General features: G+C 46.2%; 1 protein-coding gene across 2 annotated transcripts in view; it reads left to right on the forward strand.

Annotated features, from left to right (window-relative positions):
• RNF40 (ring finger protein 40) overlaps nt 1-23,326 on the forward strand; it is a 212,162-nt gene extending 188,836 nt beyond the window's left edge. For both annotated transcript variants that reach the window (XM_078652854.1, XM_078652855.1), the window contains exon 20: nt 22,400-23,326. In XM_078652854.1, the coding sequence (XP_078508980.1) occupies nt 22,400-22,576 (177 nt within the window). In that variant the 3' untranslated portion in view covers nt 22,577-23,326. The remainder of the gene's footprint in view (nt 1-22,399) is intronic.
• The last annotated feature ends 3,185 nt before the right edge of the window (nt 23,327-26,511 follow it).

The raw sequence follows: 26,511 nt of genomic DNA on the forward strand, positions 1-26,511 counted from the left end.
CACAGTGGAATCAGGCTCAAGGACAGATTACAGACCTGGTGTTGGTAGACGACCGCACACACCGCTCTCTGAAGTGGTGGAACACAACAAACATTGCCAAGGGGCGGTCGTTCCTAGAACCAATTCCACAGGTGACAATAACGAACAAGTTACTTACCTTCGGTAACGCTTTTTCTGGTAGATACTATATCTGCCTGTGGATTCCTCACCTTGTGAATATCCCCCTTGCGCCAGCAACGTTCGGAAATGTTCTTCGTAGTACGCCGACGTGGGCGACGTCACAGGAGCACGGCATCGCGCGCGACTCCGTCTGACGTCACCGACCCCATATCAGGCCCACGCCGGCGTGATGACGTCAGTTCCGCCCTTTTTTCCGTGCCTTCGAGGCACACGGACGGACCAACGACAGCAAATATGCAAATATACAATGTACACAGTACACATAGAACTAAATCAATAGTATAAACATATATACAGAAAGACCAGGTATAGCAGAGTGGACAACGGGGAGGCGGGTGGGTCAGTGAGGAATCCACAGGCAGATATAGTATCTACCAGAAAAAGCGTTACCGAAGGTAAGTAACTTGTTCTTCTGATAGATACATCTGCCGTGTGGATTCCTCACCTTGTGAATAGATTCCCACAGCAGTCCCCACTCCCGGAGGAGGGTGCCCACTCTGCTACACCAGGAAGTCTTGGAGGACAGAGCGCGCGAAGTGGCCATCCCTCCTCACCTCGGTATCCAAGCAGTAATGCTTCGCGAAAGTGTGGAGGGAGGCCCAAGTCGCGGCCTTGCAAATATCCTCAACAGGTACACCCCTAGACAAAGCAGATGTTGCAGACTTTGCTCTAGTAGAATGTGCTCTAATACCCTCAGGAGGGTCCTTACCAGCAAGAGAGTAGCAGATCTTGATGCACAGGATTATCCACCTGGAAAGTGTGCGCTTGTGCACCGCTCTGCCCTTCTTGCAGCCAGCAAAACCAACAAACAGCTGGTCATCCATCCGGAAGTCTTTAGTCCTGTCCAGATAGAACGACACCGCCCTCTTAGGGTCCAGACGGTGCAGTCTCTCTTCCTCCTTAGACGGGTGAGGGGGAGGATAGAAGGTAGGAAGGGTAATGGACTGCCCAAGATGGAAAGGAGTCACCACCTTAGGCAGAAAAGCAGCCCTGGTCCTGAGAACCATCCTTTCAGCATGAATGGTCAGGAATGGGGGTTTGGAACTTAGAGCTTGAAGCTCACTTACCCTCCTTGCCGAGGTGATTGCAACGAGGAAGATCGTTTTAAAAGAGAGAAGCCTCAATGGACACTTATGCAAGGGCTCGAAGGGAGAACCCATTAAGAAGGTCAGCACAAGATTCAAATCCCAATGAGGAACAACAAAAGGAGTAGGAGGGAACATATTTATGAGACCCCTCAAGAATCTCAAAACCACCGGAGATTTAAAGAGAGATGGCTGATCCGGCAAACATAGAAATGCCGATAAGGCAGAAAGATACCCCTTGACCGTGGCCACAGCCAAACCTTGCTGCACCAGATAAAGGGCAAATTATAAAATATTAGACAAATGAGCCTTCAAAGGGTCAACATCTCTCTCCCTGCACCAAGAAACAAATTTTGACCACCTATAGGAGTAAATGGACTTAGTGGTGTCACGCCTGGCAGAAAGAATGACATCCACCACCTCGTGAGGGAGAGAAAAAGAACTCAAGTTACCCCGTTCAATCTCCAGGCATGAAGGTGTAATGTCTGGAGGTGGGGGTGTAAAACCTGCCCCTCCATCTGAGAGAGGAGGTCTGCCCTGTGAGGGAGACGGAGCGGCGGGTGAGAGGAGAGGCGGAGAAGGTCTGAGTACCACACCCTTCTTGGCCAATCCGGGGCGACCAATATGACTTGGGCCCGGTCTTGACGAATCTTCCTCAGAACCCGAGGAATCAAAGGTATGGGAGGAAACGCGTAAAGGAGTTGATCTCCCCAACTCAGCTGAAACGCGTCCCCCAATGCTCCTTGCATCGGATACTGGAGACTGCAGAACGAAAGGCAGTGAGCATTCTCGCGAGTGGCGAATAGATCCACCCGAGGAGTCCCCCACATCCGAAAGATGTCGTGAACAACCTCTGGGTGAAGCCTCCACTCGTGGTCGGCAGAGAACTGCCGACTGAGACTGTCTGCACGAACGTTCAGAACTCCGGCCAGATGATTTGTCACCAGACAAATCTGATGGTCCTGAACCCAGGACCAGAGACGCAGAGCCTCTCTGCAGAGACACTGCGACCCTACTCCTCCCTGCTTGTTGATGTACCACATCGCAGTCGTGTTGTCCGTTAGGACTTGAACCGAACGACCGCGAAGGGAAGGGAGGAAGGCCTTGAGTGCCAAACGTATCGCCCTCAATTCCAGAAGGTTGATGTGAAACAACCTTTCTTCCGGAGACCAAAGACCTTTGACCTCCAGGTCTCCCAGATGAGCACCCCACCCGAGAGTGGATGCATCCGAAATCACTGTGGCCACTGATGGAGGTAGCTGAAAAGGCTTTCCTTGTGACAGATTGCCTTCCACGCTCCACCAAGACAGATCCGCTGCAGCTTCTCCGGAGATCTTCACTGACTCCCTGAGATCTCCGTTATGCTGATACCACTGCCTGCGGAGGCACCACTGGAGTGCCCTCATGTGCCAGCGTGCATGACTGACCAACAGAATGCAAGAAGCCATCAGACCGAGCAGACGAAGGACCTTCAGGACCGGAACAACCGCTCCATTGTAGAATAAAGGAATCATCTCCTGAATATCGTGAATTCTTTGAGGTGGAGGGAATGCACGACATACAGAAGTGTCCAGTACCGCACCTATGAACAGGTTGCGCTGGGAGGGCACCAGGTGAGACTTGGGTACATTTATCGAAAAACCCAACCTGTGTAACAACTGAGTTGTCTCCTGCAGATGATGGAGCACCATCTCCGGCGACTCTGCTTTGATCAGCCAGTCGTCTAGATAAGGGAATACAGGAATCCCGACCTTCTGAGATGCGCAGCCACCACTGCCATCACCTTGGTGAAGACTCGAGGCGCAGTAGTAAGTCCAAAGGGAAGGACCGCAAACTGGTAGTGCTGCGATCCCACCGTAAAACGGAGATACCTCCTGTGCGACTTCAGGATTGGGATGTGAAAATACGCATCCTGCAAGTCGATCGACACCATCCAGTCTTCTTCCATCAGCGCCAGAAGAACCTGAGCAAGGGTGAGCATTTTGAACTTCTCCTGTTTGAGATAGAGGTTCAAAATCCTGAGATCCAGGATAGGCCGAAGCCTGCCATCCTTCTTGGGAATCAAGAAATACCGGGAGTAGCACCCTTGACCCCTCTCCTGCTCTGGAACCACCTCTATCGCACCCTTTCGAAACAGTGCCAGGACTTCCTCCTGCAGGAGAAGCAGGTGGTCCTCCGAACAATAACCTTGGCAAGGAGGGTAATTGGGAGGGAATTCCTGAAAAGGAAGTGCATACCCATTCTCTACGAGATTGAGAACCCAAAGATCTGATGTAACCGATTCCCAATCTCGTAGAAAATGAGTAAGCCGACCCCCTACTGGCCCTACATGATCCAGAATGGTGGATCTAGGGCTGCTTTGCTGATGCGGGTGGGGGTTGGGCATTATTGGAGGAAGTGGAGGAAGAGGAGACTTGACGTCCACGTCCACGACCCCTCTGTTTACCTCTATAGGATCTATATAGAGGGTTTTGCTGCTGTTGCTGTTGTTGTTGTTGGCCCTGCTTGAAGGGACGAAAAGAAGATCTGCCAAATCCTTTGAACTTTTTAGTCGTCGACCCTCTCATCTGCAGACCCAAAGATCTTGCGGTGGCACGGCTGTCCTTAAACCTTTCCAAGGCTACATCAGCCTTCTTACCGAAAAAGCCAGTTCCATCAAAGGGTAAGTCCAGCAATGTAGATTGCACATCCGCAGAGAAATCTGAAGACTTTAGCCATGCGGCTCTCCTGGTCGCAATGGATGAACCCATAATTCTAGCAACAGAATCCACAGTGTCCATACCGCTTTGAATGACCATGCGGGCAGCAGCCTGAGTGTCAGAGACAACTTCATTAAAGTTCTTCTTATCATCCTCAGGAAGTTTTGATGATAATTGCTTCACTGAGTCCATTAGCGCATGCACGTATCTACCTAAAAGGCAAGTAGCATTTGATGATTTAAGAGCCATGCTCCCAGAAGAGAAAGTCTTCTTCGCAGACAGATCTAATTTTTTAGACTCTTTGTCAGCTGGCACTTGAGGGAAGGAGCCAGCAGCTCTATTAGAGCAAGCCGCCTGAACCACAAGACTTTCCGGAGATGGATGCGTAGAAAGAAATGCAGGGTCATCAGGAGCCACCCTATAGCGTCTTGCAATAACTCTTGAAACTGCAGGAGCAGATAAGGGCTTCTTCCAAATCTCCTTTATTGGATCCGTCAAGGCATCAGTAAATGGCAGTGTAGGTTCCACAATTGAAGAAGGAGAATGTAAGACTTCAGTGAGGATGTTGGGTTTGTACTCCACTGTGGGCAGCTTTAAATTAAGAAGGTCAGCAGCCTTCCTAATGACCACGTGATAGGGTGCCACGTCCCTAGATGGAGCATCAGAAGCTGAAGGCAGAACCCACTCGGGAGAGAGTTCTAGACCACTAGCATCCCGAAGCTCATCGAAATCATCGTCATGATCAGGAAGCTCGCCTTCTTCCACATCAGAACTTTCATCATCTTTTTGTTCTAGAAGACGCTGAGCTCTTCGCCTCGACCACTCCAATCGAATCGAAGTCGACGGATCCGGTAACGACTCCGACGGAGCCGGTTCCGACGTCGATCGAGGAGCCGGAGCAACAGGACGAGAGTCATGAACAGGTGTGGTACCTCGATCTCGACTGCGAGGTCGATCCGGAGTCGGCGAAGCCGCATGCGGAGTCGAAGACCTCGGTGGAGCCGTACCGAGCCATGGTGGAAGAGGCGCCGGCATGAACGGCATAAATGGAGCTGGGGCGTACGACTGAGGAATACCCAGATTGTATGATAATGGACCCATGGGACCAACAGGTGCTCCAGTGGGGTACATTGCCCTGGAATATACTCCGAACATTGCATTTAAAAAATGCGAGGGATCCTGTCCAGGACCAGGAAAGGGAGGGTACGGACCTACCGGATCCAATGGAGGTCGCCCCGACACACTCTCACTCTGACCTTCCGGATCCGCAGGAGTCTCCGCTGGAGTCGGATCTTGAGGAATCACTTCTTCTTCCTCTTCATGTTCCGAGGACATCGGATCCGGATCCGGATCCGGCTCCGGTTCTGGCTCTGGGGTCGGAGAACCTCCTTTCGATAAAGCAGGCGAAGGAGAGACAAAGTCTTTACGATGTTTATGAGACCTTCTCTTCGAGTCAGAGGATTCCTTCTCCGAACGATGTTTCGAACTGTGCTTCCTCCTCTTATGCTTTCTCCTCGAGGAGCTCGAAGCGTGACCGGAAGCCGATTTAGATCTAGACCTAGATCTTTCCCTGGATTTTGATTTCTCTTTAGATCTCGTATCCTCACCAGATCTCGAACCCGCTCTGGATCTCGACGCCGATCCCGACTTCGATCGAGACCTTTGCTTCGACTTCGATCTCCGTGACGTCGATCTTGAATAACGTCCAGAATCCTGTTTTACCTTCGCTAAAAGTAATTTAGCTTCACGCTCTCGAAGTGCTTTCGGATTCATCTTAAAACAGGAATTGCAGTTCTTGACGTCGTGACTCGAACCAAGACACCACAAACAATCCTTATGTGGGTCAGTGATGGACATCGTGCGGGCACAAGACCTACATGGCTTAAAGCCTGTTTTCCTCGACGACATCTTCGGAGAAGAATCAAGTCGTAAGAGAGAGAAACAGTGGCAATTAATTAACAGAAAGATACTAAGTATCGCAGAAGATCCCGAAAACCGTTAGCGTCGAAGACGCGGAAAAAAGGGAACTGACGTCATCACGCCGGCGTGGGCCTGATATGGGGTCGGTGACGTCAGACGGAGTCGCGCGCGATGCCGTGCTCCTGTGACGTCGCCCACGTCGGCGTACTACGAAGAAAATTTCCGAACGTTGCTGGCGCAAGGGGGATATTCACAAGGTGAGGAATCCACACGGCAGATGTATCTATCAGAAAGCGGACGCATCGCTCACGGGATGGGGAGCGCATATGGAGAAATATACAGTACAAGGAAGATGGAGTGTGCAGGAAAGAAGGCTGCACATCAATCACCTAGAACTACTAGCAGTGTTTCTAGCATTGAAAGCCTTTCAAATGCATGTTACCAACAAAGCAGTCCTGATCAGAACAGACAACATGACAGCAATGTATTATATTCAAAAACAGGGGGGGACGCACTCTCTCCAACTATCCAGACTAGCGCAGGAAATTTGGAGATGGGCCATTCCTCAAAACATCTATCTGTTAGAAGAACACCTACCAGGAGTTCAAAACCAGATGGCAGACATCTTAAGCAGACAGTCGGAACAAATACACGAATGGGAACTGCACCAACAAATACTGCAACCATTCCTCCAAAGATGGGGACAACCAGAGATAGACCTCTTTGCCACTCATCAGAACGCAAAATGCCAAAGCTTCGCGTCCAGGTACCCACACCACCTGTCGCAGGGCAATGCGTTATGGATAAATTGGTCCAACAAATTTGCATACGCTTTTCCCCCTCTCCCACTAATTCCATTAGTGGTCAGAAAGCTGCAACAACACTCAATGACCATGATACTAGTAGCACCCAAGTGGGCACGACAACCGTGGTTCACCACGCTCTTGCAACTCTCAAGTGCCACACCAAAAGCTAAGAATTCTACCCATGCACCTTACACAGAACCATGGAGAAATAATGCACCCAGATCCCACACAACTGAACCTAGCGATCTGGCTCCTGAAATCCTAGAATTTGGGTACTTAGATCTACCCCCAAATTGCATGGTGATAATTAAGCAAGCGCGACGTCCCACCACCAGAGCATGCTACGCAGCTAAGTGGAAGAGGTTTGCTATATACTGTACCACTAATAATATCAACCCTCTGGACGTATCAACAAAGGAGATTATTTGCTACTTACTACACTTACAGCAATGTAATCTCGTGTACACATCTATCAGAGTACATCTAGCAGCTATAGCAGCGTACCTACAAAACAGGCAGCACATATCCCTGTTTAGAGTACCAGCGATAAAAGACTTCATGGAAGGCCTTAAGAGAGTCATTCCACCAAGATTACCACCTTCCCCGGTCTGGAACCTCAACGTAGTACTCACCAGACTAATGGGACCACCTTTCGAACCTATGCATAGGTGTGAAATACAATTCCTTACATGGAAGGTGGCCTTTCTTATAGCCATTACCTCACTCAGGAGAGTAAGTGAATTACAGGCATTGACAATACAAGAACCATTCCTACAATTACATCAGAATAAAGTGGTTCTTAGAACAAAACAGAGAAACAGGAGGTTAAGGGGGGGTCCGAGGGGAGAAATTATTATAGACCTACTGGTACCTAGTCCCCCAACTAGTCAGTAAAACACACGGAAGGTACAGCAGGTCTGAAGAATACCGAGGGAGAGAAAAGAAAATAGCAAATCTCTCTTTGGGACCTAATAGTGTCCTCTTTTCATACCCAGACTACACAGTTGATCTGGAAAAAACCAAGAAAACAGAAAAAAGAGAAGATACACAAAGAGAGGAAAAGAATACCCATCAGCCCACTCATAAGTGGAATCTCGTCATCTGGGTATGTGTTGGTAAATGGTGTCCTCTAGGATCTGCCTCGGAAACAATCCATAGGACTGCCTAGTGATGGACCCAGAACATTACACCAACAAATGACAGTATATGAGCGGGAGGGGCTAAGGTTGCAGTGCTCAAAGAAAAAGAAGAAAAGGAAAAATAATCCAAGTGATTCTAAAAATACCTACAGTGATGTCATAAAACACTTTATTGGGGCTGACCATCAAAGTGGTATGGTTAAAAACAGTATGCTGATAGCATGTAAAGAATTGCTACCCACCAGTGTTGTTATTCGGTCAACATGTTTCAGCCTAAACGGCTTTCGTCAGGACCTATGGTGCTACTGCAACACTTACTTAAGTGATGTGAAGTGGAATCTACACCCGCTTTCCAAACTGAAAAGAGTGTATCTTCTCCCTTATTGTGGGGAGAGAAAACCTCACCTCACCTGGCCACTGCTCAGGGTAAAAGGAGGCCACGCACTCTCCGTCGTTGCCTCGGAGTGAAGACTGAGCCGAGGGGGAGGCTCAGTCTTCACTCCGAGGCAACGACGGAGAGTGCGTGACCTCCTTTTACCCTGAGCAGTGGCCAGGTGAGGTGAGGTTTTCTCTCCCCACAATAAGGGAGAAGATACACTCTTTTCAGTTTGGAAAGCGGGTGTAGATTCCACTTCACATCACTTAAGTAAGTGTTGCAGTAGCACCATAGGTCCTGACGAAAGCCGTTTAGGCTGAAACATGTTGACCGAATAACAACACTGGTGGGTAGCAATTCTTTACATGCTATCAGCATACTGTTTTTAACCATACCACTTTGATGGTCAGCCCCAATAAAGTGTTTTATGACATCACTGTAGGTATTTTTAGAATCACTTGGATTATTTTTCCTTTTCTTCTTTTTCTTTGAGCACTGCAACCTTAGCCCCTCCCGCTCATATACTGTCATTTGTTGGTGTAATGTTCTGGGTCCATCACTAGGCAGTCCTATGGATTGTTTCCGAGGCAGATCCTAGAGGACACCATTTACCAACACATACCCAGATGACGAGATTCCACTTATGAGTGGGCTGATGGGTATTCTTTTCCTCTCTTTGTGTATCTTCTCTTTTTTCTGTTTTCTTGGTTTTTTCCAGATCAACTGTGTAGTCTGGGTATGAAAAGAGGACACTATTAGGTCCCAAAGAGAGATTTGCTATTTTCTTTTCTCTCCCTCGGTATTCTTCAGACCTGCTGTACCTTCCGTGTGTTTTACGTTCTTAGAACAAACCCAAAGTTCTTGCCTAAAGTAATTTCAGCATTTCACATCAATCAACCGGTGGAACTACCAGTCTTTTTCCCAAAGCCACAGACGGTAGCAGAAAGGGCCCTACATACACTAGATGTCGAAAGGGCCATTTTGTACTACATAGAAAGGACACAAAATTTCAGGAAAACTAAACAACTATTTGTAGCATTTTCCCCAACACATAAGGGCAATCCTATCTCTAAAGCAGGCATCGCTAGATGGATTGTAAGATGTATACAAATATGTTACATAAAAGCAAAGAGAACATTAACTGTTCCTCCTAGAGCTCACTCTACACGTAAGCTAGGAGCATCTATGGCATTCTTAGGAAACATTCCCCTAGATGACATATGTAGAGCAGCAACTTGGTCTACACCACATACCTTTACAAAGCACTACTGTGTTGATGTGCAGGCTACACAACAAGCCAGAGTGGGCCAAGCTGTATTAAAAACTCTATTTCAAACAGTTGTGACAGACACGGGTGACCACCGCTAGGGAGGTAACTGCTGTATAATCTATTCATAAATGTACCATCTGCAGCCCATATGCCTCGAACGGAATATGCTACTTACCAGTATGCATCTGTTCTTGGCATAGAGGGCTGCAGAGTGGTACATGCCCTCCCTGCCTCCCCGGAAACCAGTGTCTGTCCCAACATTGTCTTATTTAGATACATTTACATGGGCATATCTTTATGTATTATACTACACTACTCCATCTAACCCTACTATGGCAAAACAATCTAAGGATGGAGCCGATGCCCATGCGCACTAACACCTAGAGGAGGAGTCATCGATGACGACAAAGACTTCTCCAGAAGAAAAACAAGTGCAATCATCCGAGCCCAACACCAGATGGCGATCTATTCATAAATGTACCACTCTGCAGCCCTCTATTCCAAGAACAGATGCATACTGGTAAGTAGCATATTCCTTATGCAGCTGCTTGAGCTATAACTTTCAGGGGCACACATGACATTGTAAAGCTATTAAAACGTCTTGGTTAACTAGCTATTTTACGATGTTTTTCTCTGGCCGCAGCACACATGGGAGGACGGCAGTCATTAGCCTGCATGGAGTTTTATGTCTGTCTGGAGAGTGCAACAGTCAATGCCCGTTTAACCTACACCAATATTATTCTACAGTTCTTGAGACAAATCCATTCCTATTGTGGTAAATAAATAAATAATACCCTATTTTTGACTAGACTTATAGCATAACAGATAGCTCAATAAATAAGAGTCAAGATTCGAGGTAGTAGGAGTTTCTGCAGGTTTATTACAGCATAAGGACAGGATCAGGACAACCTGCATAGGAACAGAATGACAGGGCCCAGCAGGACAACTGGGGCCCAGCAGGGGAAAAGAGGCCCAGCAGCTGCTGGGGCTAGGTCTGGGATGAGCGCGCTAACATTCAATAACAAAACACAGGCATATATACATAGCGCGAACACATAGCATTACATTGCAGTAGGCGTAGCAGTGGGTGGAGCAGAAAGGCATGACGCGTAGCAGTCGCGAAAGATAACAGTAAAAAGAGGTGTAACTGGGCGTATACATAGACATGTGGTGCAAACGTAACAGAATATGTCATGAATGGGCGGAAACATAGGAGGGGGCTACCTAAGGAGCCGGGACCTCTAACCTAATGGTGCGCGAAAACTAGCAATGACGTGTTACTAGGAGAAGCTGGGGGCTATGAACTCTGTGTTAGGAGCAGAGACTAGAGTCTGGAGGGTCGGAGCGACATGTACCTAAACCCTATCTGGTATCTAATGTTTAGGGAACATGTTGATATAAACTAGAAGTCATGAGGGGAAAAGCTAACTTGATTCTAAGACTGGACCATGCATTATTCTACATGTAGTGCGTGATGAAGAATACTAAATGACCATTAAATACAGTATTTCTCTAACGTGGAGACGAGAAGGCTAGACAATGACGGAAACTATTGATGCAGTTCAGTAGCTTAGGAATGCAGAGGAGGAGGACTGAACTGATAACTGGAACTATAACATACTTTTGGCAGACTCAGAGGCAGAGCCAAGCTACACCGGGCACTGCGAGGCAGGAAGTAAGTGAAGGGTCGAGGATACAGGTGGGGGCTGTATCGCTCCTCTGCGAGGCTTTCAGGAGACAGGAGCTGAATCCAGGGTCCGGGCCCTTTTGAGGCCTGGAAACGGGGACTTTATAATGGAATAACGTGCACACTGAGAAACGTGGCAACATTACTTTACATAGGCCTGATATTCGTAGTATTCACGAGGACTGGAAAATGACATACCAGAGGTGGACACAACTGTAATTGCGTCATTAATCGGACATGGGGAATAACATATGCATATTGGTCATGCACACATAACATATGATGGATGAAGCGTAGGGACACAGAACATGGCAAAATTTACTTTTCCACATTCCCTCCTTGTCACTACGTTTCCATCAGGAAACATCAATTTTCATGATACCATCTATCATTTCATACAGTACCATTTGCTCGTCTCGAATTGTCTTGGAACGGGATTTGGAACGGGGCTTGGGACTAGGAATACAAGAGGTAGCACACATGCTGCAAATCGCAGGGCCACATTGTATACAGAGGCAGCAGCTAAATATAATCGCTACTGCTATACTTAGAAAGGACAGGACTTTCCATCCCCATGCGGAAATTATATTCCAGAACCAACCGGACCATGTCCAGGTGCCTGGATCTTGATGTAACAGATGGGCAATTTTATGGAGTCTGGTTATAGCTGAATAAACAGACGGCGCGTTATTTGGAATGAAAATGCAGCAACTAGATCCGATGACTCTACAGGCCCCGCCCCTATCGGCCAGTATGACGTCAAGGACGAGACGATTTTGCAAAACGACAAATCTCATAGCAGATTGTTCTTCGGTTAGGTTACCTAGAGCAGAGGCAGTCTCATTAACTACAGCTTCAAGGGTTCTTGTTAACCTACGGATCAGTTTACTATTCTGGACAGGTCCTACGAAGAAGAAGAAACCTTTATTGAAATCTGTATACTGTTCTAGAGTAGTTTCAGTATAATCGACAATTGGGGACTCCCTTCTATGTCTAATGTGTACTAGATGTGTGTTTCTGTGATAATCAGATGGGGCTAGAAAAACAGGTGGCAGTAGGAAAGCAATGTAACAGGTTCCCTCCCAATTGAGGGGCAGACTGACATATGCAGTTTGACCACAAATAAAATAAGAATGACGTGAAGCTTTGAAAATAGATTTCCCACTGTCACTATACTTGATAACAGTAGTACATTCACTATGACCTATGTGTACAGAACCATAACTACGGACACATAATTCGCCTTTGACTGGTAGTACTGAAATAGCAGGTAAGTCTGGAGTAGTATCAGACTGAACATTCAGGACCATGAAATTCGACGAATAATTACCTAAATTATATACTTCATTTTCTAGATCTAAACCTGTTCTGTGGGGGAAACCTTGCTTGTCTGGAAAACATGTACTGTTAAGAAAAGACATATCTGTTGAGGATGACGTTAACGTGGACCATGCTCCACACGAACCATTGTGTGAGAATGGATAAGGAAAAAGTGGCAGAACTCCCTTCGGTGTCTGGAAAGGGGGGAGTCGACCACACACCCAACAATTTGTGGCATTGCTGGTCTGGTGTGAATAATGTAACATACGGATAAATGTGTTGTTGCGCATAGCGAGGCGGTATGAATATTCGTGAGGAGGCAGATCACTAAACGTGTGCTCTACTGTAGCATTAGCAGACATATTTACATGGGGAACTGGACAATACAGATAGAACGCATAGCTGGTGCAGGAAATCAAAATGCTGATGAATAATATGAAACTCAGAAAAACGATACATCTGATTGAACTTCGACTGACTCTCTCACTATGGGGGTCTATTTTATACATGTCAGAAACAGTCTAACCGTTTCACCTAGGGGAGGACTTATACAATCAAACTGACTGACTTATTTTACTAGACCTTAATTTGAGCTTATACTCCTGTTGCGGAGTTTTCTCTAACAAGGGAGGGGTTGTAATAATGTCTTGTGCGGGACAGTCCTTTAAAACAATGTTCTGGCAATCTTTCGAATCCTGGAAATCCTTGGAAATGTTTTTGGAGACTGATTTCAATCCATTGAAAAGTTTTACATGAGAAAGGTGGACCCACCCCTTCCTGCCTTCCAACTTGACGGCAGTTCGGGTGGTCAAGAGGACCTGACGTGGCTCCTTCCAACGTGGTTCCAGCGGACTTGATCTGTCAAAATTTCTGATCATCACCAAGGAGCCTGGAACGATCTCGTGCGGTGCCACCTCGGTATTGTCTGGAAATGCGGCAGCAACCTGTGAACGACATGAGTTGAGGGCAGACATCAAGGAAGCTAGGTAATCTGTCAGCATATTACATGAAACATCGGTAATACTTCGGGGTCTAGGAGTACCCCACATGTTAGGGGGGCGGCCGAATACGACCTCATACGGGGACAGACCTGATCTGGAATGTGCGACCATGCGCATATAAAACAAAGCGACTGGCAGAGCTATTAACCAGTCCACACCTTTGTCCTTACAGACTTTTGCAATGCGGATTTTCAGAGTCTGATTATGTCTCTCTACGAGACCGGCTGCTTCAGGATGGCGTACACAATGAAACTTCCACTGGTACCCTAACAAAAGGGAAACGTGTTTCATGAGTTCAGATGAGAATGGCTGGCCGTTATCAGAATATACGACTCTAGGGAGTCCGTATCTAGGGAAAAATTCACGAACCAACTGCTTGGCAGTGGTCGCGGCTGTGTAATCTGGGACTGGATATGCTTCTGTCCACCTGGACAAAGCGCATACAACTACAAGGACATACTTGAAACCTCGACATCGCTCCATCTGAATATAATCCATCTGGAGGACCTCAAAAGGGTGGTCAGGGGGCTGGAAACCACCTTGTTCCACCGGGACACTTTTACCTGGGTTAAACTGACAACATATCATACAGGTACGGACTTTCTGCTTGGCTGCAGCTCGTAAATGCTTGTTGAACCAAATGTTCTGGATACTATCTAACATAGCTTTTTCTCCTAAATGTGCTGGACTATGTGCGGTATTGATAATGACTTGAACCATAGAATCGGGGAGAAACCATGTGGCTCTACCCTTCGTTAACCATCCTTGATCTGTCTGGACCCCTCCTTGTTCAGACCATTTCTTGATTTCATCGGGAGTAGCATGTAACTGTATATCTATGACATCTTGTGTAGGGTCCTTAACTGTCATGCATGTAATCGGATCTGGAGTACGTGTCTGATTAACTGGAATGTCTGGAGTCTGTGCTGTAAGCTTGGCTGTGCGGTCTGCTAAATCATTACCTTGGGAAATAATGTCAGTGACTTTCGTATGTGCTTTGCATTTCATGATAGCAATAGATGTCGGTAAATGTATGGCATCTAACAGGGCTTGAATAAGGAGACCATGCTGAATCTTGGTTCCATGAGAAGTCATGAAACCTCTCTCCTGCCAGAGTACTCCGAAGTCGTGTACAACTCCGAATGCGTAACGTGAATCTGTGTAAACATTAACTTTCAGGTTCTTGGCATGTATACAGGCTTGTGTCAGAGCGACTAGCTCTGCTGCTTGAGCGGACAGGGTGTCAATACGGTGTGTTTCAATAACTTCAGTGTCAGTAGTCACTGCATACGCGGCGACTAGTTCTCCTGTACTAGTTCTCATACATGAACCATCCACATAAAGTGTCAGGTCAGGATCTGGTAACGGAATGTCTGTCAGGTCTTGTCTTGGCTTTGTCGTAATGTTAACTACTTCCACACAATCATGTGGGTCTGGATTTGAATTAACTGATGGTAACAGTGTAGCAGGATTCAGAACGTTGCAGCGTCTAATTTCTATGTGTGGCTGGAACAGTGTCAATTCATAACCTGTTAAACGTGCAATTGTCAAGTGCTGTGTTTGTGTTCGGTTTAAAAGAACTTCTACTGAATGTGGGACTTGTACTGTCAGGGAATGTCCTAAAACTATGGAATCACTTTGTCTGATAGCTAGTGCTGTGGCTGCAACTGACTTGAGGCACGCAGGCAACGCCTGGGCGACTGGATCTAATGTGCTCGAAAAATAAGCACAGGGCTTGTATTGTCCTGCTTGATCTTGTGTAAGAACAGATAATGCTGTACCTTCGCGTTCAGTAACGAAAAGTGTAAAAGGCTTACTGTAGTTCGGTGTAGCTAGAACTGGAGCTTGACATAGGGCTTTCTTTAACTCGTTGAAACTAAGTGTATGTTCAGATGTCCAAGGGAGGACAGTCGATACGGCTGCCTCCTGTGTCGTTAACTGTATCAGTGGCTTGGCTAGAAATGCATACTGGGGAATCCATTGTCTACAATAAGAAGTAAGGCCGATAAAAGCACGTACCTCCTTCTGGGTTCTGGGCTGGGGAAGACTCGCTATTAACTGGATACGGTCTGGTGTCAACTGCCTACCCCTCTTGGACAGCAAGTGTCCTAAGTATACCACTTGCTGGACACAGAATTGAAGCTTCGAAGGTGACACCTTGTGCCCCATCTCGGCGAGAAAATACAGAACTGTAAGGGATGCTCGTTCGCAGTCACGTTCAGAACGGGCAGTGATCAGTAGATCATCGACATACTGGAGCAGGGCAGTGTCAGTTGGCATGTGAATATTGTCTAGTTGTCTCTTGAGTGCTTGACTGTAAATACTAGGACTTTCTGTGAAACCTTGAGGAGCGCGTGTAAACATATAGCTCCTTCCATTTAAACAAAATCCGAAAAGAAACTGGCTGTCTGGATGAATAGGAACACTGAAAAATGCATTCTTGAGGTCGATAACAGTGAAAAACGTGGCTTCGGAATCAATGGCTGTTAACAGGGAAGAAATATCTGGGACAACTGGGTACTGAGGAATAATACATTTATTAAGCTCTCGTAAATCAATCACTAATCGATATACTGGGGGTGCATTCGGATCAGTACGTTTCATGACTGGAATGATCGGAGAATTACATACATTGGAGTCAGTTCCTACAACTACTCCTTGAGCCATGAGCTCGTCAATAATTTTGGATAAGGCTGCTACAGCCTCAGGTGGCAATCTGTACTGTCTGATTCGGGGTAACACTACACCTGGCTTGAGAGTCACACGATGGGGTGTGATTTGCATGTAACCTACATCAGTTGGACCTTGCGCCCATAAGTGCTGCGGAACATTAGACAATCTCGAATCAAAATCTCGTAATACATAGTGACCCTTAAAGTCACGTAGGAACAGACGTATTCCCTCTGGGGAACAGCAAATAACTGCACCTAATTCTTTCAGTGTCCTAATGCCTAACAGATTTTCTGGACATGACTTAGTAAGTAACAGATCAGTAGTACGGGACAATGGACCTACCTCTAGAGTGACTGGCTTAGATATCTCGTTAACTATTGGTTTTCCTGAAAATCCAAGGGAAACATTTCTTGAGCCTGAGAGCGGAGCCCCTGGAACTTCGGCATGACTAATTGTGGTCCTACTTGCCCCTGTATCGATCAAAAACTTTCTGTCTTTCCCTAATACTTGACTGTGAACATAGGGACCTTCTTGATCTACAGGTATCTCGATGAGAGGCAAGCCTACCTCCCTCTCTAGGCTGTTTCATGAATATGACTGGTACTCTGGATACTCGGACTGTGCATACTGGTACATCTGTGACGTAACATGCTGTGTTGCAGCGATAGGCTGCGGTACTGAAACTGTCTGTTGTGCATTCTGTGCCTGAGGAATCTGTGAGACTTGCTCTTGTCTTGGCGGACGTGGTCTTTCTTTAGTCTTACCAGTAGCTATGTTGTGTTTCAGAACTGCACACTCGTTTATAAAATGACCTGGCTGTTTACAATAATTGCAGTTCCCTTTAACGGGAGCCGCAGGATGACTGGCTTGATTCGGACCCCTCTTCTGACTGTCTTGAGGAACAGATTGTGCAACTAGCACTTTCATTTTCGTGTCTTTCATACGTTTTCTCTCGTGTTCTTGCTCTTCTCTGATTCTATTCTGGTGGTACTGGAGCATCTGGAGCATCTGGGACGGAGTATTTGCTTGCCAGGTGCTTTCGACTTTCAAAACTCGATTTTTAATTTGTGGGCTTGAATTCTCGACTAATTTGGTAACGAAAAGATGAGGGTATGACTCACTACTTGTCTTGAGACCACTATTAATACTAAAACATTTTTCAAACCTAGAATAAAAATCACTAATATCTTCATCTTGTTTCTGTTTACAGGCTGAGATTGCATCCCAGTCTTCTTTTCTCGTTGTTAATAATCTGGGTAAAACTTGAATCAGTAATTCTGGTAATTCTTTACATTTATCTCCAAGACCGGTACCTGGTACTCGTGCCTTGTCTTCAGTTTCTAGAGCTGCCCAATCGATCTTTTTCTCTCCCACCTCCCATTCTTTTTCCTTTAACTTTTCATACACCCCTGCGGGTAACAGGACCTTTAACATTTTAATGATATCTGGGTAAGTATATTCTCCCATACGGAGCATGTCTTTTAATTCTCTATGGAACCCTGCTGGATCTTTGTCATGACAGGGAATTAATTTCTTCATTTCAAGAAGTTCCATCTTTGATATTGGAGTGTATACAAACACTCGTTGCATTACGCCACCCGCCCCTTGGACTGGGTGGACTTCTCGTAACGGATTCTGTCTGTCTATGTAGAATGGTTTACTTTCTGGGGGTGAGACATGAACAAAATGCGGGTTCAGAAACGTTCTATATTTGTGGCGCTGTTCTAGAATGACACTAATTAAATCGGTACCTAGACCTCTCCATCTATACTGGAGTAACTCGTTCAGGATATCATGTAACGGACCTGGATCAGAATGTTGACCCTCATACAGAGTGATGAGGTGCTGGATCATATACATTCCCACCAGTCGTTGCTCGGCTGGGGGCAGTTTTAGAAACATTTGTGCCACTATTTCGTCTGGAAAAGTGGTAGAATCAGTAATCCATCGGACTGCTGATCGGGCTAGTTCTTGTTCATGCATGGTACTTAATTCACTGTAACCGATTCGTGATTTCAGAATGTGATCGGTAGCTTGAAATACTTGTTCTAGAGAACCTTGTTCTGGTGCTAGATGAAAAATAGACTTGGGTTCTAGACGTAAATGGCGATCTGGAAATCTGGATTTTCCTACATACGCTATTCTGGCGGGATTCTCGTTCTCTTCCTCTTCAGGATCAGAGATACTTTCTTTCTCACTTACTTGTGCTGCTTTACGCTGGTCGTGTAACCTTATTATTTCTTTACGAATTTTCTTGTACATACTCTCCATGGCACCGACGGTCTTGTGCTTACCCTCGGCTATATTATCACTCCACCTTGTCAGGATTCTCATTTCGGCGGAATCTTTAGACGGGTAATCTTGTTCTCTTATTAGACAATTTATCAGGAACTTTAATATCATGAGCTGAATCTCGGCTTTCCTTTGAGACATAATCTCGCCAATACTTTCTGGATCATCCCCTGTACGGATGAAACGATATATTCTGTCTAGATCTTCTTTCATATTCGGTAAGGTGACTAGATACTCGGTCACTCTCCTTACACGTAAGGAATATAAAACCATAGTATATTCGCCTGGAACTGGATCATAGACACATTCGTTAAGGGCTTGCCTGATTTCTGTAACAGACTTATTACTTTTAGGAGTACGCTGTGATGCTTGAGCATGTAATTCGAGTGCCGATAAACGCTTGTGTGGTGGCGGGGTTTGAGGAGTAGCTCCTCCTGCGGCCCCTAAACTGGAGTCGTCTACTGAGGCTCTACGTCCTGGCAGAGTGGGAAATGGAACTGTAGGCTGGACCGGGGGTACCGTAACAGGTACTCCGGTGTCTGGAGGAGCGGGAAGTGCCTGATTTACAGGGACTAGCGGAGCGCGAACAGGATTTGCATATTCTGGGACTGTGTCGTCCAGATAGGACGAAATAAAAATATCAGCTGCGGTCGGTTTGTGACGTAGCTTGGTCGGAATTAATGGTGGCGGGAAATTACTGGGTGCCTCTGGGGTCGCTTTTGGCAAACCTTCGGCAAGGAGAGGATACATACCCTTAATAAGGGCATGCCTCTGTCTGTCTGACTGTTCGGTTTTGACTTGTTCACCTATCTCGATTAATTCTCTTTCTTGGGCTCGTTCCTGGGATTCTCTACTTAACTCTGATTTTCTGACTTCCTTTTCCGTTCTTCTATGAGCTTCCTTACGCCATAACTCGATGGCATCTTTTTGTGACTGTCTGGCTTTCTTTTTCCATAATGCTTCTTCTACTCGCATGATACATTCGGCATCCCATGTACCCGATACGGGCCATCTATACTTTTCTTCTAACTGTTTGGTATACTCTACCCATAAATCTAGATACAATATGGCGCTTATGCCATGTTTCTGATACATAAAATGACCTGGACTGTCCCTAGGCGGGACAGGAACTGCTTCCTCTAACAGACCCTTTCTAGTTTTTAACTGACGTAACTTGGAAAATATAGGCATGACTGAACTGTAATCTGGACACAATACAATACACAATAAAAACACGAAATCACATCGCACTCATACCACAACAGTAAATTACATGAAGAACATTATAAAATAACAGTTCGAACAGAATATTACCTGGAATACTGAGAACAGAAATAGAACAGATTTTCTCGAGAACGGAACAGACTAGAGTTACTGGATGCACTGCTGTAACAGTACGGAACATACCGGTCCCATAAAGGAACGCATCAAGACCCGTATCCACCTAGGTGAACACTTCGTTTGTGAGTCTGGGCACCACCAACCCACGGACCAGGAGTCAATTTAAATTGGTCCTGTCTAGATACTACCCCAGCAATGGTACTCACCGGGCAGCACGGAACGGAAGGCCTCGGACTGGACTGGACGACGGACGACGAACTTCGGACTTCGGACTTCAGTTACAGGTGGGCCTCCGGATACCTCGGACCTTGGACTCTCGGCTTGGGCTCTGGTCGGGACTCGCCGCGTTCCTCCACCGTCTCGTTCGGATGCTGGACCGCCTCCTCCGTCTCCTCCGTGGGCCTGAGGGATACTTGAGCAGAAATATCTGCCACTGCGCAGAAGAGTTCCGTCACGACTGCAGAGGGTCAGGGGGTCGGCGTGGCTTCACCGACGCGTGGGGAAAGGGCAAGTCCCTGTTCGGGCGCCATTATGTGGTAAATAAATAAATAATACCCTATTTTTGACTAGACTTATAGCATAACAGATAGCTCAATAAATAAGAGTCAAGATTCGAGGTAGTAGGAGTTTCTGCAGGTTTATTACAGCATAAGGACAGGATCAGGACAACCTGCATAGGAACAGAATGACAGGGCCCAGCAGGACAACTGGGGCCCAGCAGGGGAAAAGAGGCCCAGCAGCTGCTGGGGCTAGGTCTGGGATGAGCGCGCTAACATTCAATAACAAAACACAGGCATATATACATAGCGCGAACACATAGCATTACATTGCAGTAGGCGTAGCAGTGGGTGGAGCAGAAAGGCATGACGCGTAGCAGTCGCGAAAGATAACAGTAAAAAGAGGTGTAACTGGGCGTATACATAGACATGTGGTGCAAACGTAACAGAATATGTCATGAATGGGCGGAAACATAGGAGGGGGCTACCTAAGGAGCCGGGACCTCTAACCTAATGGTGCGCGAAAACTAGCAATGACGTGTTACTAGGAGAAGCTGGGGGCTATGAACTCTGTGTTAGGAGCAGAGACTAGAGTCTGGAGGGTCGGAGCGACATGTACCTAAACCCTATCTGGTATCTAATGTTTAGGGAACATGTTGATATAAACTAGAAGTCATGAGGGGAAAAGCTAACTTGATTCTAAGACTGGACCATGCATTATTCTACATGTAGTGCGTGATGAAGAATACTAAATGACCATTAAATACAGTATTTCTCTAACGTGGAGACGAGAAGGCTAGACAATGACGGAAACTATTGATGCAGTTCAGTAGCTTAGGAATGCAGAGGAGGAGGACTGAACTGATAACTGGAACTATAACATACTTTTGGCAGACTCAGAGGCAGAGCCAAGCTACACCGGGCACTGCGAGGCAGGAAGTAAGTGAAGGGTCGAGGATACAGGTGGGGGCTGTATCGCTCCTCTGCGAGGCTTTCAGGAGACAGGAGCTGAATCCAGGGTCCGGGCCCTTTTGAGGCCTGGAAACGGGGACTTTATAATGGAATAACGTGCACACTGAGAAACGTGGCAACATTACTTTACATAGGCCTGATATTCGTAGTATTCACGAGGACTGGAAAATGACATACCAGAGGTGGACACAACTGTAATTGCGTCATTAATCGGACATGGGGAATAACATATGCATATTGGTCATGCACACATAACATGATGGATGAAGCGTAGGGACACAGAACATGGCAAAATTTACTTTTCCACACTATGCTATCTGCTTGTAATGCTTCAAATTACCATATAACATTTATTTAAAGCCAGACCTACTGGCATAGCCAATGCTTGCTTCAAAATAGTACTGAGATGGTCCAGGCAGTGTGGGAGGATTCCAAGTGTGTGTCATTGGTAAAGTTGCTCACTGTAATGAACCATTGATAAAAGTCAAACTTCAACAGCATGTGATGCTCCCTAGATTGTTTTGCTTAGAATAAAATATACAATAATTTCCTCTGATAAACTCATGTTGATAATAACTACTTATTGTAGAAAGCTTGTCAGGGCTGAATGGATACAAAAGAACTAACCTTATATTCTTCTCACTTCTTCCCTTTCTCTTTATTAACACCACCATCTAATCTGTTTGTCCTTTCTCATGCCAATCACCTCTGTTTTTCCTACCTCATTTTCATTTTGGTTGTTGCTCCCTTGTATTCTTTCTTATTCTTCTGTACCTCCCCTACATCTTTTCGGTTACCTTGATCTCCTCCTTTTGTTTCTCTTTAACAACTTAATTCCTTCCCGCCCTTGTACTCTTGTTTCTCTTACCCTGGTTTCTCCTCCTGCTTCACCTCTTACTCCTACCGTTCCTCCCATTACCCTATATTCCACTTTCCTCCCATTTTCCTGTCCTTCCCTCCATTCGGCTACATTTCAATTTGTTCTCTTTCTTCATTCCTTCTGTTGCCTGTATTCCTGCTTTCCCCTCAATATTCCTACATCATTCTATGGCTTTCCCTTGGCTGATTCGCTTTTCCTTCTCCAATCTCTTGCTCTTGTACCTTTTGCCCTGCTGTGGTCTCATATATCACACTTTCCCAGGCCAAGCTCACGTGCCCATGCTGTAATACTCGCAAGAAGGATGCCGTCCTCACCAAGTGCTTCCACGTTTTCTGCTTTGAGTGCGTGAAGACTCGCTATGATACACGCCAGCGCAAGTGCCCTAAGTGCAACGCAGCCTTCGGTGCACACGACTTCCACCGCATCTACATCAGCTGAGCCATGCACTGTACACGCAGGCGGGAAGCAGCAGCCAGAAGGGCCTCCATGTCTGCAGCGAGAAGGTCCACCACATCTACAGGCCGAAGAGTCTCCATGTCTGCAGCTAGCACGGCTATCCTATGTGGGCCTGCAACCAGCAGGGCTCTCCTTCAGGCGTCTCAAGGCTGCAGGGCCCTGCCACAGCTGTTTGGAAGCAGCTGTGCCCTGCACAATGTGATTGCAACCAGTAGAGCCATCTTTGACAAGTCAGCAGCCACTCGCCCTGCACTTGCTGCTGTGACTGAGCAACAGAGCTCTGCTTTGTGAAAGACTTAGCAGGACCCATGCTTGACTGAAAGCACTGTGGTGGTCATTGTTTTAAGGGACCCATAATGGGCACAGCTGTGACTGCCTCTTTTTCTTTTGAAGATTCCTTGGTAGTGGATTTGTTTTATACAGTGGTAGTGATGCAGTTTGTGGATTAATTACCAAACAGGGGCTTTACCAGTTCCACCTGCCTCCTTCAACAGCGGACCCCATAGCTCCCACTAAGGAGTGTTCTCTTGTAATGTATTTTTGTCTTGGGTAGTGGTGGGTATTGAAGATTCTGGGTCCTCTCCACACACCCTACCCTACCTGTGGAGCTCCAGGAGAAAGTGATGGTACAAGAAGCCAGTGCCCTTCCTCTGGGGCTGGGTAGGAGGGTGTTGCTTACGAGTCGGTCTGTTTTCCGTAAAAGATAAAGTTGAACAGATTTGATAAAGTGAATGGCTCTCTTGTTTGTTTTTTTGACTGTCCTCAACTACAAAAGCAAGACTGTGGGGTCTGTGGAGGGTTTTGGAGTATACAGGAAGATTGTTGCCTGAGCTTGTAGCGGTATGTGTAAATTGAATGGTCAAATTAGAACGGTGAGAGGAGACCCCAAACCTCTGTGAGCAGTGGTAAGGGCCCACCCAATAGCTTAAATGAAAGTCCTGTGCACACGTTGGGATGAGTAATAAATAGTGGTTATTCAAGAGCAAATGGCAATTAGTATTCAATGAGACAAGGTAGACTCAGGTGTATGGGTTCAAAAAATGCAATGTATTAGGCCTTCTTTTTTATGGAAGGTTGACATCAAAGGAAGAAGCTACCAGCCGACACGTGATTTACACTCCCGTTTTTCACCCGCTTTTACGCCGGGTTGGAATTATCACCGGCTAAACAAACCGTTTACTTTTAACTACATACAGCCCTGAAAAGTCACGGGTCTAGTGCCCGTCTGACGAAACATGTGTCGGCTGGTAGCTTCTTTCTTTGATGTCAACCTTCCATAAAAAGGAAGGCCTAATACATTGCATTTTTTTAACCCATACACCTGAGTCTACATTGTCTCATTGAATACTAATTGCCATTTGCTCTTGAATAACTACTATTTATTACTCATCCCAACGTGTGCACAGGACTTTCATAAAAGCAAGACTGTGTTTCACAAAGGATCTTGTATTTAAATTGTAGATCCATTAGTCAGGCAACACATGTTAAAATACTGGGTCTTATTGTTGGCTCACGAATCTCTAGAGCAGATAACCTTTTCAAAAAGTCTGGGTTGGGTGAGAAGCTTACCCCTTCCCAAGCACACAATTGATCCTCTGAGTCCGGGGGTCTCTTTCAGAAGAACAAGTTACTTCTTTTTGGTGTGAGCAGGTGGCATTTATATACCAGACCCTAGTCATGTCTGCATGAGACAGTAGGAGATATTGAAGTGAACTGCCCACAGCGCTGAGACCTTGCCATACTACCTTTAAAGAACCATTAACTGTTGTGCTGGTTCGAGGATCACTATCCAAAGCATGCAGTACTGACCAGTCTGGAGCCCCATGCAGCTGGCCAATCTCACACAAAGATGAGTTATTAAGAGCATAGCTACTACTGTCATCGTCATTTCAGGGACACAGTAAAGTCTCTGTGTGCTAGGAGTGCAAAACACATGGGGCTGGTTGACTTTAGCAGGGCAGTTTGCCTGAGCATTCTCCAATCCCCTTCTGACTGACAATGTGGAACTAATGCCATTGAGCTTTATAGAGCTGTGGGGCAAACACAACCTATAGGACTTTCATCTGCAGTAGACTCATAGCGAGTCTACGATTTAGGCTAAATTCATGCACAACTTATAGCAGGCTCAGATTTTTGCAACAGCCTCCCACTGTAACCGCATAGTAGAGGATACGCACCTAGAAGGGGGCACACTCAGAGAAGACAGTACTAACAGGTACCAAGAAAAGACCGCATGTTTGCACTTTGGCTTAGAGAGTCACACTTGCACACCTGCTGCTCCATAAGCTGATGCTGCTTTTAAGTAGCATGCAATGGAACATGCTGCACACTACTGCCCCTGCACACACTTATCTCCACCACAGTTTGTGAAACATACGTGGCATGCCCTGGCCTGACACAGTTTACTAGAGTGGCAGTGATCCGATCCCTCCAGCACAGAAGGGGACTGTGTCACTGGAGGCCTGGCTGGGATCTGGTCCTCATGGCCCTTGAGAGTGCGATCCAGTGATGGCAAAGTTGCGCACTACGGAGACCCTGGGGATGGCAGATGGTTGGTCAAGGGACCCCCATTTTGTAGCTAGATGACGCCACTCACCGGCTGTCCTGATGATGCAGGTGGGGCCTGGATCCAGTGGGACAACAGAGGCAGTCGGAGACTGTATCCATAGAGACAGGGCAGCCATGCTGCAGACCTGGAACTCCACCTCAGGAGAAGGCCCAGTGACGGTGAGGCATTCAGGAGGGGGTGAAGTAGAGGACTGCGAGAGTAAACGTCAAGTGAATGGAAGAATGTTTGCAGACGTTTGTGGTTAAGAGGGTGATTGGTAGTGTGAAGCAATTGGATCTTAAGAAAAAGACAGGGCCTTATGTAGTTTGTCAGGCTAAGTACTCTGCCAAAGGTGGTTCCACCACTCTGTTTAGAGTCTGGGGAACAATCATGTTTCTGATGGAAAAGTCTTTGTTTGCTACTCTGGTGGAAAACTGTGACCAAAGGCCCAATGGACATTGAGCCATGGGTCAAAGTTACACAACCTGGCTGGATGCTCCATTGTAACTTTTCTCTGTTGTGCACTGCCAAGGAAAGCCTAATGGTCCTGAACAGGAAAAGAAAGAGATGTCATCCAAGCACTGGGAGAAAGCTCCTTTTTGGAGTTTTGTAAGCTATTAGGAGCCTGGCTATTCTAAATGTAATTGATCTCTAGCTGAAGTTTGTAGCGCTGGGAAACTCTGTTGGGGTAGCCATGCGCTTTAAAAATACACAGATTCTTAGATAGTGTATCACAGCCTTTTGTGGTTTCTTTTAAATAAGAAAATATTATTTGAAAACCAAAAATATTCTAAATTGTAGCTAGTTCTGTATTTACCATATTATGTCCAAATGAATGGCCAATTGAGAATTTACAATTTAGAATAGAAGGTGATGAATGGAGCAGGTACACTGACTTTTTTTTTTGTATTGCCTTCTCTATTGATGCAGGTGCATTAGCCAGATGACAATAGGCCTGAAACCCGACAAATTACTAATGGGTCGAAACGTCTACATTACTCCCTCTGGTTGTTTGTTTTACTGATGCATATGGAGAGAACTTGTATAAGGATAGATTATTTTCTCCACAATAGTGAATAATTGTACATCTGGGGGCGTTGTACAGTGTCCATGTGTACATATTTATGTATGTAGATAGATATCTCCACACAAACCTCCCGATCTGCCTTAGTAAGAGAGCTAGCGCTCGAAGGTAGGAGAAATGTAAACCTTTTTAATTGCTCTGGCCTCTCCAGACACAGCAAGAGGAAAAACAGAGACACGTTTCGGCATTTCAACTGCCTTTCTCAATTGAGCTGCCGAAACTTGTCTCTGTTTTACCTGTTGCTGTGTCCAGAGGGGTCAGATCAATTAAAACGGTTTAAATTTC

Source organism: Lissotriton helveticus, chromosome 7, assembly GCF_964261635.1.
Source record: "Lissotriton helveticus chromosome 7, aLisHel1.1, whole genome shotgun sequence".
NCBI classification, from domain to species: Eukaryota; Metazoa; Chordata; class Amphibia; order Caudata; family Salamandridae; genus Lissotriton; species Lissotriton helveticus.